We start from the raw sequence: 17,597 nt of genomic DNA, 5'->3' as shown, positions 1-17,597 counted from the left end.
ACTGAGACCTGTTACCTTGAGTCTTAAGTAGCATTGCCACAAATGTCCAGTGATTAAATATCTAATGTCTAATCTAATGTCTAATTTAATGTCTAAAGGGGTTGATGACCATGAATGGCTGTTACCTCTTGTAGAGGTTCTTTTGAACTCTGAGGCCAGAAATAAAGGTATGTATCTCTACAGTCCTTCATCTGGCTGAAAAATAGCTTTATTAGTAGGTGATGATATAAATGAATCTTGAAAATATTTGCGATCCCTAGAAGAATTGGGATCCAGGTGCCATCTAGAGACATAAATGAATCTGTGGGATGAGGCGAGGAGGATATTTGAGGGTCCAGTCCTTAGGAACAGAAAGCAATGGAAGATAAAAGGGAGGAGTTGAGAGTCTGTCACTCTTAGTTAATTTGCCATTCCTTGACCACACAGTAAAGGATGATTTGTGATGACTCCAGAATCATTTATTTGGTATGGACTGAGTTCTAAGGGAGACAGACTAAGGGTTATGGTTAGGATTCAAATGAGAAACTCTGGGGCAATAGCAGGAAATGGGGGGTGTTTGGAAAGGAGTGCATATCAACAAGGAGGAGATAAGTTAGGAAAATGTCATTAACCAGTTTGGAATTTGCCCTGGATGCCAGGTCAACCTTAAACATACATTCTGTCCCATTTTTACATGCTAACACACACGATTTGACATTTGGGGGTGATTGAGTTTATCTGCTTTCACTGAGTGAGGTTTTAAAGTTTGGGAATGATATTAAAACCACAGTAAATTTGAGACTCTCTAGATTAACTTTGCCAATGAGTAACAAGATCTCTTTCCTTCTTTCCCATCCACTTTTTATTCATCCCCCCCATTGACCTGAATCAACAACCTAACCCGTGTGTGGGTTGTGTTATTGAACATACTGATCACATGCAAGAGTCCAGTTACTCCAGTTGCTCCATTGGGTGTGGTCAAAGGGACTGTCTCTTTGAATTCTCCCAATCATGGAGAGCAGTTTTCTAGTGACTAGTGAGCTTAACTATAGGCTCCAATTCCATGTATAAATCAATTTATAAGATACTCCCTCTCCTTGCCCTGCCCTCTCTCTTTCTCTTTCATAATCTTTGTTCACAAGAAATTTAAATTCATGATGACGAAAGTCCTTGAACCTGGGTATAGAATCAAGAAACTGAATTCTATTCATTACTCATTTTCCTCTTTGATCTTTCCCTTTATAGCTCAGGACTCCAATTTACTTATGTAGAAAATGGGGGAATATGTTCCTATCCCAGGATGCTGGGAAGACAAATTAATGCTAACAGCAACAATGATAATTATGCCCCTTGAAAATCTAGAATTCACATATGCAAATTTTTAAAAAAGCCACCATATTTTGTTAATAGGCATTAATAGATGCAGTGGACCATAGAGGAGAGAATGAGTCTGGAGAGAAGAAAACACAAGAGAAGAGAAACTTCATCTGTTTGCACTAGGGAAGAGGCCATTTTGCCAGGGTCCTGAGGGATGATGGGTGGGTTGAAAAAAATCCATGGAGGGCTTGGAGTGGATGGTTTGAATTGTTCCTATGCTGTATTAGGAGGCTGGACTGGATGGCCTCCAGAGAACCTTTCTAGTGCAAGGATTCTTTGACAATGAAATGAGTTCTGGCTGCCTCTAAAGGCATCGAATAACCAACCTCACTCTCCTCCCTGAAGTATGGGTCCTTGGAGGGAGGATATTTCTATCTAAGCCCCTGTATACTCCATTTTCGAAGCTGGATCCAAGGTCCCAGCCCCAGTTGGGAGACCAGGAGTTTCCGGCAATGATACCTCTCTGAGGGGCAAGAAAGAAAAGGGGAGCCAAGATAAATGCTGTGAAAACGAGCTTTGTGTTTCTCTAATTTGGAGATTCCCAGCTTTTCAGAGTTGCGACACTTTCTTGTTTGCCTGATTTCACCATACCAGCTCTCCAACTCTGGCCACCTCCCCCTGGAATTGGGCATATTTATTTTGAAAATTAAAGTGAATTATTAAAATTAATCTTGATTGGATAATTTGGGGTAATTGGAGACATCTTGGGATGTTGGGAAACTGGGGTTGGTTAGTAAAGACCAACCACTTTTGCTTTGAGAATTTCTATATCCAGGATCTTGGGTTCCAAGTAATCCTGAAACATGGAGTTGGAAAAGATTATTGCTTTATGTGATAGAGAGACTAAAGATATTTGTGAAAAATCTTTGTGCTGGTTATCAGTGGGGTCAACCCAGACTTCTGGACTCCTATCTATCATTCTTTCTCTTATACTACAAGTAAAGATAAAAGGTGATGCAGTAGATAGAGCACCAGCCCTGGAGTCAGGAGGACCAGATTTTGAATCTGGTCTTGGACACTTGTTACTTACTAGCTGTATGACCCCAGGCAAATTACTTAACCCTGACTGCCTCATATCCAGGGTCATCTCCAGTTGTCCTGATTCACATCTGGTCGCTGGACCCAGATGACTCCTGGGAGAAAGTGAGACTGGTGGCTCTAGTCTACTCCCTCACTCAAATCCAGTTTGTGATGGCATCACCTCCCTGATGTCATGGTCTTTGAGAATGAAGGACAAGCATCAATCAGGATAAAAGGTTAAGTAGCTGGAAGAGTAAGAGTTTATCTATTATTGGTAAAACTTTACTAATTTGGGGAGAGCTTTTTGTAACCTCTCCAATATTATATTGCCTTTATTTTTATTCCCTTGTTTTGATTTTTAGCCTCAGTTTTGGTATCAAGAAAATTTAAAAGAAAAGAAAAGAAAAGAAAAGAAAAAATCCAAGCTGCTGTCCTTCATTATAGCAATCGTTTAAGAGATCAGAAGACTTATGAAAATCTCCACATCTTTTTCTCTTAGATTAAAGAATTATAGCTCCTACAAGTAGAACCAGATAGGGGACATATACAGGCTTGTGCTGGAACCAGAATTTAGGTAAATGTAACAAATCAAGGCTTAATTGTTTAGTGGATTATATAGACTGGAGATGTCAAATATGTGGTCTGGCCAGCAACACTCCAGTGTGAAAACTGGAACCCAAATAAAATGTAATTGGTAAATATTTATGAAAGTAAAAGTACATAAAACATAGATAACATGATTTCAAAAATTAAATCAATATGCATCGGGATCCTTATGATGTATTAGTGACCCCATTTCTATTTGAGTGTGACACCTCTGGCCTAGATTTAAGAAAGTTATGGGAAAAATGTTAATGCAAATTATAATTAAAATTATGCATGGCCAGGTGTTATACATTTATCAATTTAGCCCTGGAGCCAAGTTCAAAAATATGTAGCTGTTTAATAAATACGCCAAATCAGGTTCTCCTAAATAGCAGATTCTAACTATCTTGTGTTTCATATATGTTCAAGTAGGTTCTGTTATTCAGGTCTGGAATTTCAAGGAATAGAGATCAAGTTCCACTTATATGACCTCCCTACATACTAGCCTACTTAGTGGACTTCAGAAGAAAGGGTATTTAATAGATATGAAATGATATTTGTAACTGCAATCCAGGGAGTCAATAGCAGACTTAGCAAGACACCTTAGCAAGACAATAGCAAGACACCGATCTTGGATGTCTGAAAGCTGTTAAGGGCTGTGAGGATTTATATTAGAGCAGACAAAGAGAACTGGAAACTCTTATTGATGCGCTAGTTGAGGATAAGCAAACCCCAAGTATCTATGAAATCATCATTCAAGAATAAGTCAGATAAAACTCAGCCCTAGAGCTGGTAAAATGTCTTTAGAGTCAGGGCTACTATATTCATAGATACTCATCAGTCATCCTAGCTGTCTCCCTGCAAATGTCCTATTGCTTTACTTTCTGAGTGAAGGGATCTGATCTAACTATTTAGATAAAATATGGACTTTGATTCTAGATATTAAACTTTGGCACTAGGACCTGACCTCAAAGAGACAAATGTCTCAATTCTCAGGAGTGGCAGGACTAAAATGCTACCTTAGCTTCATGACCCTGAGGTGGTCATTTGTATTCTGTGGGCTAAATTCTCCACTTGAACACCCCAGATTTGTAAGATCAAACTTATTCTGGCAACAAATTGATGCCTTTGGTTTTCCATCTTGATTGAGGTGTAGGAGAAAAAGAGCTCCTAGCTACTCTGGTCAACTCAGGGATAAGAGGTAGAATTAGAGGGATAAGGGACCTTAGAGGTTATCTATCTAAACCATCCTTTTACAGTTAGGGAAACTGAGACCTAAAGGTGTTAACTTGTGGCAGAGGCAGTGTTGGGATTTGAACCTAGGTTCTCTGACTCCAAAAAAATAATCATCACTTCTTCACTGCACCTTCTTCTCAGATTATACACTAGCCCACTGGACCTCAAGAAATTTACAGATCCTGTTAGCATTCAAGTTGACTATAGTAGGAGGAGGAACTGGTAAAGGGATGATAGAATAGACCATACCCAAGACCAAGTGCTTTCCATGACATTGGAAGCAAATTTGTCCTTCAACTCAGAAGCAATGAGACTTCTCAGACTAGGATACCAAAATGTTAGTCATGTGAAAAGTTGGAAGCAAATATTGGCCTAGGGGTAATGACAGAAAGTTCTCTGTGTCTAGTACACTCAAATAGTACACTCTTCTCTTCCTCACCTGAGTCTAGACCCTCAGGACAAATTAAATCCATCTAAATTCAATGTCCTTAAAACTATATCACTCCTCCCAGAACCTGTGAGAATCCTTTTGTCAGTTGGACTGGTCCCTGGGTACAAGATTTACTGGATTTTCTGCAAAATTCTTTGGAATGCTTAGGGAGATAAAGGAAGGGAAGAAGACAGGAAAAAACATCATCAGAACCACACAAAAACAAAGACAAAAGCATTAGAATTAGAGTTGGAAAATGGATTTGAGTTCTAGCAGTGACTACATGACTAAGAACAAGTTTCTTAACCTATGATCCTATTTCTTAATTGATAAAATAATGGAGATGATGCTTGGTGTAATGTGGAGCAGAGGATTGAGTCAGGAAGCCTCATCTTCCTGAGTTCAAATACAACCTTATTTAGTAGTTGTGTTACACACTTAACCCTGTTTTCCTCAGTTTCCTCATCCATAAAAATAGATGGATTCTAGAGAAAGAAATGGCAAACTATTCTAATATATCTGCCAAGAAAGCCCTAGATGGGTCACAAAGAATTGAACATGACTGAAATGACTGAACAACCACAAATAAAAATCTCATGGAGTTGTTGTAAATGGTAGAAGTGTTCTAGAAATGAGACATTATGATGATTATGGTTATTATTCAAATGAGCAGATAGATGTTGGGTGAGGAGATATTTGTGGTTTCAAATGGTATTTCCAGAGTAAAAAAGAGAAAGAAAGGATCTTAAATATAGATGTCAAAGAGAGCAGCTGGTCCAATTCCCTCATTTTACAAATCAGAAATTGTTGCCAGGGAGAAAAATGCCCCTGGTTACATAGATAATAACAGAGTTGAGATTCAAATCCAGATCTTTGATTCTAAATTCAGTGCTCTTTTGACTAGTCCCAAGTTCTATGCAGAAAGAATATATGTAGAGTCCTATATAGAAAGGGCTCTGATGCTGGTTTTCAGTAGGTATTCATTTGAGGAGTAGTAGATCTAAAATGCTGTATTAGCTTCATGACTTTGGGATGATCATTTGTATTCTGTGGTCTAAATTGTCCACTCAACCACCCCATATTTGTAAGATCAACATTGTTCTGGCAAGGGGTGGCAATGGTGATAGAAAAAATTAATACCTTTGGTTTCCCTTCTTGATGATTGGGGTCTGGGAGAAACAGCTCCTGGCTACATTGGTCAACCTCGGAGTAAGTAGTTTTTATAGATCCAGGTCACAGTGGTACCACTGGAGAACCCATTTGTTGACTAAGGTCTAAGAAAAACAATACAACTTAACCATTGAGTTTCCATTTGTGTTTACAATATTTAGTGACTCAGAGTTCTCTCTCCTCCATCTCTTTAGAATAGGGACATCTGTGTAGAAAAGCTAAAAAACTAAGACTACAGAAGACTGAAAAAAAAGGAAAATTAAAAAGATATTAAATCATTAAAGGTGGACAAAAATCTACTCTTCATAGGTCCTTAGATCTAGAACTGGAAGATAGCTTCTGGAGCAGCTAGGTAGTACAGTGGGTAGAGCATTTAGACTTGGATTCAGGAAGACTCATCTTCCTGAGCTCAAATTCAGCCTTAGATACTTCCCAGCAATATGATCCTAATCAAGTCACTTAACTCTGTTTTTCTCAGTTTCTCTTCTGTAATATAAGCTAAGGAAAGAAATGGCAAATCATTCCAGTATCATAGTATATACTATATTAAACAATTCTTGTCTCACAATAGTCCCTAGGAACCCTCGTAGTTATAAAATGAGAGTCATTTTAGGGAAAGACAGTGGAGTTCACTCTAAGATAGGTAATTCAGGCTTGAAAAACGTCCCTCAAAAAGTCCCTAGAACCACAATGAGAATTATGTGGTCCCTTCATTTCTTTACCCATATAACTTGGGAAGTCAGTAGATAGGAAACACACACAGGGCAATAATAGTAGCTACTATTCACAGAAGACAAGGCACCAAAACTAAATTTATAAATGGGCAAAGGAGAGTTCTTGGGGAGAACTACCTAGATGAGCTTTAGAAATTTCCAAAGTGCAATATCCAGAGCTCCCAGTAATTGAAGGAGAAGCAAGAAAAGAAACATGTTGAGTGAGCAGATTTTCAATCATCCTCATCTCTAATTATGTCATCTCTTAATTTGATAGTTGCTAGTCTGGAGGGTCTTATGAGTATTGGGAAAGATGTTGAGGTCTCCCAAAATTGTTCTCCTCTCCCACCACAAAGTGAGATAGTGTTAGAAACTGTCTGGCCCAGGAATGGTGGTGGAAGCTGCATGGGGTGAGGTCAGTTGAGAATGTAATATCTGGTGGTTGGGGTGATCATGAGGTGTTTCTGCATGGAAACCATTTTTACTTATATAGTACATATTCTAAGGAGAATTGTTCCAAATTCACTTGAATAGAAGAGTGGGAACCCAGAATATGTATGGTTAATGCTTTTCCTCTCAAGTTCTAGGGTTATTCCTGAGAGTACTTTCAGTAAATACTTTCTGACCTATGAGTTCCCATTTGTGTGCTTCCCACCATGATCATTAGTTGATTATCAATTAGTTATCAAGACTTAAGTAACTTTTAGAAAGGGATATTTATTAAAGTTGGATAGTAAGAATAGTTTTATAAAACATTTCTCCACAAATCTGTGACATACCCCTTCACTGGCTATATAAAGTCCAGGAGAGAGTGGATTCAAGTTTAGAAAGTATTAGTTGAACAGGAGTTAACTCAAGGTCCTGGAAGTCCTTTTGCAAGAGTCCTCAAGATGTTTTCCTTAGATGTGGTCTAGTCTTTGGAGATCTTTGAATCTGCACTTTCTTGGCTCCCAGTTCAGAGAGGAAGATGGCGAAGCTCTTGAGATCCTTCTCTGATCAAGGTGAGGAGGAAGGAGACCTTGATCTAAGGCAAGATACTCTTTTCCGCCCTAAACAGTTTCACCTCTGAGTCTTTGCTGGAAACCTCTATCATGACTTGCTAGGATCTCTTGAATCTTTCTCAATCCTGAACTAGTTTGATATGATAGAAACAACCTTAGAATTCGATTAAATTTCCTGAGCCAATGGAACACTCTTCCTGTATAATGTCACTTCTAATTCATCTAGTGATTCACCAGAGATATTTACAAAGATATCAGGGGCAAAATCTTTTCTCACTTAGTTGGAATGTTTTCAATCATTTCCATCTGGTTAAAGTATGGGTGTATCATTTTATACCTTACCTTAGGGAGAGTAGAATAATTTGAATGATTTACTCAGTTGACCTTTAAAGTCTCCCCCCTCAGTTTTGTAGCAAATCTGCTGGAGCACATTTGGAAAAATCCATAGTCCTAAATCTTGGAGAGGTCTTTAGTGACTTGAGAATGTTCTTCATTACCCATTTCAAATGCCTTTTCCAGTGCTTCAGGAAAAGTCTATGTGACACAGTTCATAATCAAATTTGATAATTAGCATTATTTTATTCTTTCAAATACATGGTGGTATAATTTAATAAGCTATCATCTTTTTACAACATCATAATAGGTAAAATCTATATTGGTGCTTGCAAAAAGACCTTCCTCTAACATTAATACAACCAAAGAAAGTAAAAAGAAAAGAAATCAAGCATCTCTTATTAAGGGGAAGTCTGGTTCCTTATAATGTGCCCCATGGATAAGAGATTTTCCCCACAGTGATTAGGAATCAGAGGTAGACTGGAGGACAAAAGAAAGACATGTGTGAGATAATCTGAAGGTAAAATAAATAGAACTTGGCAACAGATTGGTTATAGTGTGGAGAAGTGAGATAAAGAGAAAAGGAGAGGAAGACACCTAGGGGAGCTCAGGTTACTGGAAAAATGGTGGTTCCCTTGACTGCAAGTACAATAGTTCATCTAACTAGGCTCCAGGCAAAATTCTTGCTTCTTTCTATACAGGGCATGCCAGAATATCTCTAAGTTCCATGTAGGCACAGACAAGAAGCAAATTCCCTCTAAGTCTCTATACCTAAAAAACACTTAAAATTTCTCCCCAGAGTGCTCTGATTCTGCATGAATAAACCAAATGGAACTTCTAATTCACCTCTCACTGATATTGGTCCTTCATTCTTTTTTTTTTTTTTTTTTTTTGCAAGGCAAATGGGGTTAAGTGGCTTGCCCAAGGCCACACGGCTAGGTAATTATTAAGTGTCTGAGGCCGGATTTGAACCCAGGTACTCCTGACTCCAAGGCTGGTGCTTTATCCACTATACCACCTAGTCGCCCTGGTCCTTCATTCTTAAAGAAGATCATGACAAGCACATGAATTGGATTTGAGTAAGGGAGCCATCTGGATCCAGTGGCCAGATATGAATCAACATTTATGGTTGATTATGGGGGGTTGGGGGGATGGGGGTGTTATGTTAGCAAGCAAATCTTATATTAATTTATAGTAGAAAAGGAATCTCAGACAAGTTAGATGAACTTATTTAACAAGTTGATAAACAGTCTAGGAGTGAGTGGAAGTAAGAAGGAAAATAAAGGAGGGACATTTGTGAGCTATCCGAGCAGGTTCTAAGTGAATTTCTAGGGATGCAAACCCTATACTTATATTTCTGCAATATTCACACCACAGATATTAGTATAGAAGCATTCAAATATGTAAAAGTTATGAAAAAAGAACTTGGTCAGGTATTTGAGAAAGATAGTAGAAAGCAGACTTTTGCATAATTACAGATGAAAACAAAAGGGACAAATTCTGAAATCTAAGATATTGGAAAACTTTGCTGTCATTTGTTTTAGTTATGTTCAACTTTTTGTGACCCTATTTAGGGTTTTCTTAGAAATGATACTGGAGTGTTTGGCCTTTTCCTTCTTCATTTTGCAGATGAGGAAACCGAGGCAAACAGGATTAAATGATGTGACTAGGGTCACACAGCTAGGAAGTAACTTGAAGCTGAATTTGAACTCAAGATTTTCTGACTCCTGAGGCAGTGTCTAGTAATTGTATTACCTAGCTGTCCCATGAGAAAGCTAGACCAGAAAAATAGACCATTGGTCTGAGGATGATGATAAAAAAGCCTATTCTTACTCCATGATGCTCACCTCTCATGTGCCTTCTTAGTTAACTTGTAAGCAAATCTGAAAACTTCCGGTAGCGCAACAGAGATAGAGATACCAAAGATGAAGAGGTCATATTGGAGCATTTCAAGTATGTATGATGCAAAAGGATTCTACATAAGTCCTAACTATGTAACCCGTGCTCGGGGGAAACTATGCCAACTTCTACTTGCACTGACAAATTGAGTTATTGCCTCACCTCAGGGCTGTAGAGGTAACACAGGAAGACTTGTATGAATTTTTTATGTTGATTGGCAAAATGAAGACTCAAAAAAGCTAGACTAATGGAGAGAAACCAATAATACTGACAACAATAAAAACAATTAGCATTCATATAATGCCTACAACGTGCCAGACTGTCAAGCCCTTCTTACATATATGTCTTCAATCCTCATAACTACCTTAAGAAGTAGGTCCTATTATTATGTCCATTTTACAGATGAGGAAACTCAGACAAATAGTGTAAGTGACTTACTTGCCCAGGGTCACATAGGTAGTACATGTCTGAGGCTGGATTTGAACTGAGATTTTCCTCACTCCAGGTTTGTTTCTCTATCCGTCTAAAGAACTCAATGAAAATTATATTCTTGTACTCAAAAAGATCAATGATTTCATAGGTGTAGATGCTTCTCTCTCCATGTGATTGCAGTCACCAAGCACCGTAGTAAGAGAGTTTTCTGAGTACCTATGGTTCATTAAAAATTTCATCCAATAATAAACATCACTGACTTTAGCTAAGTCTTGAATGGTAGTTGCTCAGTCCTTCTTCATAGAGTTTCTGTGTTGGTATAAAAACTGCCAAAGCTTTGAATAACTTTCAAAAATCCAGAATCATTTCCTCTATTGCTCTAGGTCTTTGGTAGAAATAGATTTTTGCATAAATGTCAGCTTGTGACCTTAGATTTAAAAAAATCAACTGCACCAATACAGGGTAAATGACCCTAAATCGCCATGGCATGAGGAAGACTTGAGTGAAGTACAAGCTACATGTGAGTCATTGTCAAAAGAGTTAATGTGCTCTAAGTTTGTATTGACATAGTGTACAGATCAGGGAAGGTGATCTTGCCCACTTGGATAAGCAACATCTGCAGGGCTGTGTAGAGTTCTGGGCATCATATTTCTGAAGGAGCCTTGACAAACTATAATGAGAATCAATCAATTGTTCAATATGCATTTATTAAGTGCCTTCAGGAGCAATTGAGTGACACACTAGCCCTGGAGTCAGGAGAATCTGATTTCAAATCCAACCTCAGACATTCCATACTTACTAGATGTGTGACCTTGGTCAAGTCATTTAACCCCACTGCTCCATAAAAACCAAAAAAGAAAAGAAAAGAAAAGAAAAAAGTGTCTTTGATGTGCTAGGAATTTAAGTACTAGAGATATAGAAAGAGTCAAAAGAAAGTCCTGGTCCTCAAGGAGATAGTAACTTGGAGAACAAAGGGTCTAGACCTTATGTCTTGTACCACAGCTGAAAGAATGAAGGATTCCAGGGGGCAACTAGGTGGCTCAGTGGATAGAGCACTGGTCTTGGAGTCAAGAGGTCCTGAGTTCAAATTTGACTTCAGACACTTAATAATTGCCTAGCTGTGTGACCTTGGGCAAGTCACTCTTAACCCCATTGCCTTAAATAAATAAAATTTTTAAAAAATGGAGGATCTCTACACTGGAGAAGATAAGAAGTATATATGTGGGGTAGGGTTTGGGGATTTAGGAGGAGGCATCAGGATTATTTTCTTTCTCTAGGCAGAAGAATTGGAACCCCTGGGTAAAAGCAATAGGAATCCAGAGTTCAGATTAATAAAGGAACTTTCTAGCAGAACTATCCAACCACAAATGGATTGCCTTGTTAGGAAAAAAAAAATGTCGTGTAATTGGAAGCTGTCCAATAGAGGCTAGATAAAATACCTATAGGTCAGGTGATATTCTTCGTTTCATTCCCAGAAATTCTTAAAGTTACTCTGACTACTTCTTGTAATTTTTCTATCTTTGTTAACTGACTGGGTTTCAATAGGGGACTTCCTTCTCCATGCTCACTCCTTACTGTCCCTTTATGGTTGATTAGGATGCTTAGCTACAATACTAAAAGATGACCTGCTCTGTCATTGGAAATGAAAGGGCTCTGGATCCAGTTTTGACTTATTTTCAACTTGCAGAGCACTACAGGAATGGGATGAGGGAGAATCCCAGTCTTCACTTTCAGACTGAACACATATCTTTAGGGGTCCATGTCTTTCCTCTCCACACCCTGCTTTCAAGGGTTGAAAGAAGAAAGAAATACTTGGCTTTAGCAGCAATTGCTGGCCTGGTTTACACAGAAAGAGGACTAATAATTCCCTGTAAGGAGATTCTATCATATATGGCTTTCAGAATCAGAGGAAGAACTTGACAGGACCTTAAAGACTTTAGCACGTTATAAACAGTCAGTTCATGTAAAGCATATTTTACACATGAGGAAACTGAGGTGGATTGAAGACAAGTTACAAAGGTTGTAAATAAGAGAATTGGGACTCAAATCTAGATCTTCTCACTTCCAAAAACAATGCTCTTGGCTCTAAAGCACATTATATTTCAACTAGACTTCCCTTTTTTTCCTTCTCACTGCTATACTAATGGTCCCACTTTGACCAGTCAGTCAACATTTATTAAATGATACACATAGTGTTGAAGACGACTAATGGTACACTGTTTATAGAGTCGCAGGTCTGGAGTTAGGAAGACTTGAGTTCAGATCCAGCACAGACACATACTAGTTGGTAACCCTGGGAAAGTCACTTAATTCTGTTTGCCTCAATTTCTTCATCTAAAAAATAAATTGGAGAAGGGAATGACAAACCTTAGTCTAGTGTCTTTGCCAAGAACGTACCAAATGGGGTCTCAAAGAACTAGATATCATTGGAACAACAGAACAAGAAACAACAGATAATGTTAAATGCCAGACACAAAAAAAAAATGGTAAAAGATAGCCCCTGACCTTGAGAAGCTCCTTCCTCTTTAAAATTTTTTTCTTTCTAATCTGTGGTGGAATGGGAAACTAGAAAACAAAGCATTTTGGAATTATCTGAAAAACAGGCCTATGAGAACCATATATAAATAGTCTGAAGGTTCTTTGAAGGAATAATGTTATGGGAGTTTCAGGAAATGAACTATGAGATGACTGTCTTGACCAAAGTTTTAGTTGACTTCTTGGTTCTTGGAGGTTGCTATAAAAATTACATTTGATGATAAGTAAGAAAATGTTTAAAATGAAGGCCATTAGCATCCCTTTTCTTATGTACTATTATTAAATAAGCCACTTATATGAGAATTCCACCATATGTCAGCCATTCCTGAGAACTCACTTAAGTCATTCTATATACCAAGATTGAATTCTATCTACCAAGACCAATGCTGGACAATATTTCATACCAAATTGGTTTAAAACTAGAAAGTGTTTCTGTCAAACAGATCAGGGAAGGAAGAAATGGAAATAATCAAACTCAATTTGATTGGTAAACCTAGGAACAGAAATTCTTGGACAATTTCCTTTTTGATAAGAATTTCTGAGAATTCTTATCTGAGAAAGGATAATGGTTAAGTTCATAATAAAATAATTTAAATAAAAAGACTGAAAGCAGTTTAACAGTAATGTTTTAAACCAAATGCTTACACGATTTACCATAGTAAGGTCAAAGTGGATATATGAATTGAATATAAACATTGCATTATTTAAAAAATGAAAGTCAGATCACACAACTTAGTTATGTTTAAAATGAAGATTATTAACTAAACATGGGACAAGAGGTGATCACAATGATACATGAAATTGAAAAACTTAAGCATAAATGAAATGACTAAAGGTAGGATAAGAAGAGATGCTATCCACTGGGGACAGGAAGAAAGAGTGGATGAGGAAATGAGGGGCTGGGACCTTTGCATCAAATATCCCTGAATGGCTATGTGGTCAAAGGATTTGAACAAATAGTTCTCAGAACAATTACAAATCCTTTAAACCACGTACTTCAAATAAGTAGTAATGAGTACTTTGAATCAAAACAATTCTAACATTCTGATAATTCTAAGTCAGTAAATTGACAAAGATGACAATCAATGGATGTCTAGACAATATTGGAGGGACTGAATTGGTTCAATCATTCTGGAAAACAATTTGCAATTATACTAAGAAAATTTCTAAAATATATGGCCCAGATAATAGAACCATAAGACCTATATCCCTAGTTGTTCAAATTGTTAAAATGAGACTTTTGTTGTAGCAAGAAACTGGGAACAATCTTTTGTCCTATAACTGGGTTATAGGAAGATACTACTTGGCTAATTTACATTTCACAAATGAGGAAAACTGAGGCTTGCCTTGTTACATAGCTAAGAAAGGACTTATCTGGATGACTACAACTTCTTTTAACTCTCTAGCTAGTGAGTTTTCTCATAACATTGCATCTTAGATCTTTTTTGCATAACTTTTTTTGTGAAGAGCTAAAACATGAGGTTTTTCAGATGTGTACAGTGGGGACATTAAGTAGGAAAGAAGGTGGTTGAGGAGGAAGAAAAAGAGAAGATGTACCTGGAAGGACATAAGACTCTACCACCAAACTGATTCTTTTTTTCAAACTTGACTTCTTGTTGGGACCTGCCAGGTGAACAGCTCTGGGTGGAAAGTTCTGACTTGCTCCCTTGCTACCCATTCTGCTATTTGGACTAGGGGAGGGGGCTGGGCTAGGCTGTTCTGCATGGAGGCCTTTTGGGCCTTGCTCAGGCATGTTGTCCCCAAGTTGTTTCTGGCAAATATTTTGCTGTCAAATTTTACTCTGCGTCACTATAGGCTGCCCTAGGAGTTCTGAGCACTAAGAGGGAAGGAGGGGAGGGATGCAAGGGTCTGATCCTTTAATTGTCCCCATAGAAACAAACACAGAACTGTAAAAAGCTTCTGTCCTCACTGAAAATTAAAGAAAAGTATTGATTATGACTCTTTAAGAGGAAAAATGAATGGGAAGGAATATACAAAGAATCCTGATGGAAACTTTAGGGAGTGAATTGTAAGTTGTTTGTAGATATAAGGGCATTTTAGTAAAGTCAGTTTATTCAATAAAACAGTTGCAGATGAAGTTTAATTGGTTATTGTTAACAAATATAATAATGTCATTTCAAGAAATATCAAAATGAGAGATGTAATTGAGGAATAGTCTTTCTGTGAGGCCTATACTCCATTCTTCCATTTTCCCACCCTTTCCTTATTTTTGTTTTTGCTCAACATTCCCAAGATTGGGAATGTTGGAAAGATACTTTTTCAGAAATTCACCTCATTGTTGGTCAGTCAATGAATAAAGATTTATTAAACACCTTACAGTGTATGAAGCATAAAGGTAATATGAATCATGGAATAACCAAAGGTTATCTTATTCAAGGCCCTCATTTTTCAAATGAGAAAGTTGAGTGAGGTTATGTCGTTAATTAGTGACATGGACAAGACCAGAATCTGGGTCTCCAGATTCCTAGTTTCATTTCTGTACCTCCTTAGTTCTAGTGTACCTCCCTCTTTCCCTTTGACTCATTGATCTGGGGGAATATAATAACTTGGGTAATAAATTCAGTTATCAAACCTTCCCCCCTTTACTATATGATTTTGGATTTAAGTGGGGACTTGTGGATCATGGGAGAGAGCGATGGATGTGACAAAAAGATTGAGATGTAAGCTAGCTTTAAGAGGGGAAGGATAGGGGCAGCTAGGTGGCGTAGTGGATAAAGCACCGGTCTCAGACACTTAATAATTACCTAGCTGTATGGCCTTGGGCAAGCCACTTAACCCTTTTGCCTTGCAAAACCCTAAAAAACAAACAAACAAACAAAAAAAAAAAAACCAGAGGGGAAGGAGAAAAATCCTCAGTTCCACCCTCCATTTTTGGAATGGTAGTCTACACTTGTGATACCATCAGTGTGGACCACTTCCAGTGTGGAAGCATTGTCCATAGAAGAATCAAACTTTCCATAATTCAGCATCTTAGAGAGTAATAAAGTGATTTGTTCAGTGTAGGTTATATAGCTCATATGTTTTAGGCATGATTCTTGAACCCAAGACCATCTGTCCACTATACCTGAGGTTTCAAACACAGGGTGATTGGTGGTCAGTAACACTCCCAAGATTTGTCTGAACCAGATGAAAATGTAATTGGGAGATATTTAACAATGTAATAATGTGTGGTTTTCTGGTCACTGTGTGCCTGCAGGGTTCTCTCTGTATGATCTAGTGGCTCATCTTTCTATTTGAGTTTGAACATCACTGTACTATACCAGTTTGCCTTTAAGTAGACTGGAGAAAAAATAATATTTTTTTAGAGAATAAATAGAGAATAAAAGAGGATGGAGATTAATTAGAGAATAAAATAAAAAAAAATTTAGAATCTAAGTGGCTGGGTGATTGTTACATGGAAGAATGATTTCACAATTCTTACTCTGAAAAAAGAAAAGTTATAATCTAGTGGTTAGAGACTTAAATTTAGGAAATCCTGACTTGAAGTCCCATCTCTGGTACATTTTAGATGCATGACTGTAGACAAGTCAATTAATGATTCTCAACCTTAGTTTAGAAAATTGTACAAAAATTGTACAGCAAGGGAGTTCTTGAAGAAGAGTGGAAACCACAGCACCATCTCTCAGGGCTTGGGCTCGGGGCCTCCTTCCTTCAGGATTATTAGGAAGTGAAATGCTTTATTTAAAGTGAATGCTCCAAAAGGAAATTGCTTTATATTGTCATTTCTTTCACCATTAAAACTTTGCTTCCCTTTGGATTGCTTGGTGGTACCTCAGAGAGCAAAAAGGACATTATATCCATGTCATTTACTTCTTGAATTGGAACAGGAAGTGTTCAGTTAGATATAAGGAGCAAGTTTGCCAATTCTCAAAGGTTAAGGGACAACAGAAAGAGGGAAGGAGTTTTGGGAAAAGAACTTGTATAGTTGGGGTGGCTAGGTGGCGTAATGGATAAAGCACCAGCCCTAGAGTCAGGAGTGCCTGGGTTCAAATCCAGTCTCAGACACTTAATAATTACCAAGGTGTGTGGCCTTGGGCAAGTCACTTAACCCCATTTTCCTTGCAAAAAAAAAACCCTAAAAAAAAAAACTTGTATAGCAAAGGAGTTCTTGAAGAAGAGTGGAAATCACAACAATGTCTGTCAGGGATCATGGTCAGGTTTCCCTTCCCTCAGGGTGGTGGAGTAAAGGACATCTGAAGTCCTTGTCAACTCTAGTTATTTTTTTTTTAGGGTTTTGCAAGGCAAACGGGGTTAAGTGGCTTGCCCAAGGCCACACAGCTAGGTAATTAAGTGTCTGAGACAGGATTTGAACCCAGGTACTCCTGACTTCAGGGCTGGTGCTTTACCCACCTAGCCGCCCCTAGTTATTTTCTTTTAAGTTTTCTCCCCTTTCTGTTCCCCCCCAAACCTCCCAGGGAATCTGAAAAAAAGTAATTCTTGTTCTGGGTTATCTCCCCATTAGAAACCTTTCATCCTTGAGTCTCTATCCTCTTCACCCCCATTATTTGTGTGCTAAATAATTGTGTTCTGAAATTCAGAAAAGACCACTTCAACCGCTATTGAAGCAATGAGCTCCACCTGTTCCCACACTCTTCCCCTCTCCATCTTGCACTGTCTTATACTTGGAAGAACCACCATGATTCTATAGGTTGGTGCTTTAATGAGGGCTTTGAAGGAGCTTAGAAACGTCATTTATAAACTTTAGGACAGATATAGTCTGGATTTAAATAATTCAGGATGGGAAGAGAAGTATATTTAAGTGGGGCATGAGGCAAAACTTTGTAATTTTGGCATTTGAAAAACCCTGGAATGGCTTTTTCCAGAGAGTCTTAAGAATAGAATACCAGTTCTCTCCCTTTCCCTAAT

At 38.0% G+C, this 17,597-nt stretch overlaps 1 protein-coding gene across 1 annotated transcript in view; it reads left to right on the top strand.

The window, feature by feature from the left end:
* The window catches only part of LOC141490961 (insulin-like growth factor-binding protein 2), a 32,687-nt gene extending 19,466 nt beyond the window's left edge, over positions 1-13,221 (top strand). The window contains exon 2 of the mRNA XM_074191409.1: positions 99-13,221. Within this exon, the coding sequence (XP_074047510.1) occupies positions 99-199 (101 nt within the window). The 3' untranslated portion in view covers positions 200-13,221. The remainder of the gene's footprint in view (positions 1-98) is intronic.
* Positions 13,222-17,597: the final 4,376 nt, after the last annotated feature.

Source organism: Macrotis lagotis, chromosome 6 (assembly GCF_037893015.1).
Source record: "Macrotis lagotis isolate mMagLag1 chromosome 6, bilby.v1.9.chrom.fasta, whole genome shotgun sequence".
Classification (NCBI taxonomy): domain Eukaryota; kingdom Metazoa; phylum Chordata; class Mammalia; order Peramelemorphia; family Peramelidae; genus Macrotis; species Macrotis lagotis.
The sequence above is the reverse complement of the archived record's forward strand: the minus strand, read 5'-3'. Positions and strand labels throughout refer to the sequence as shown.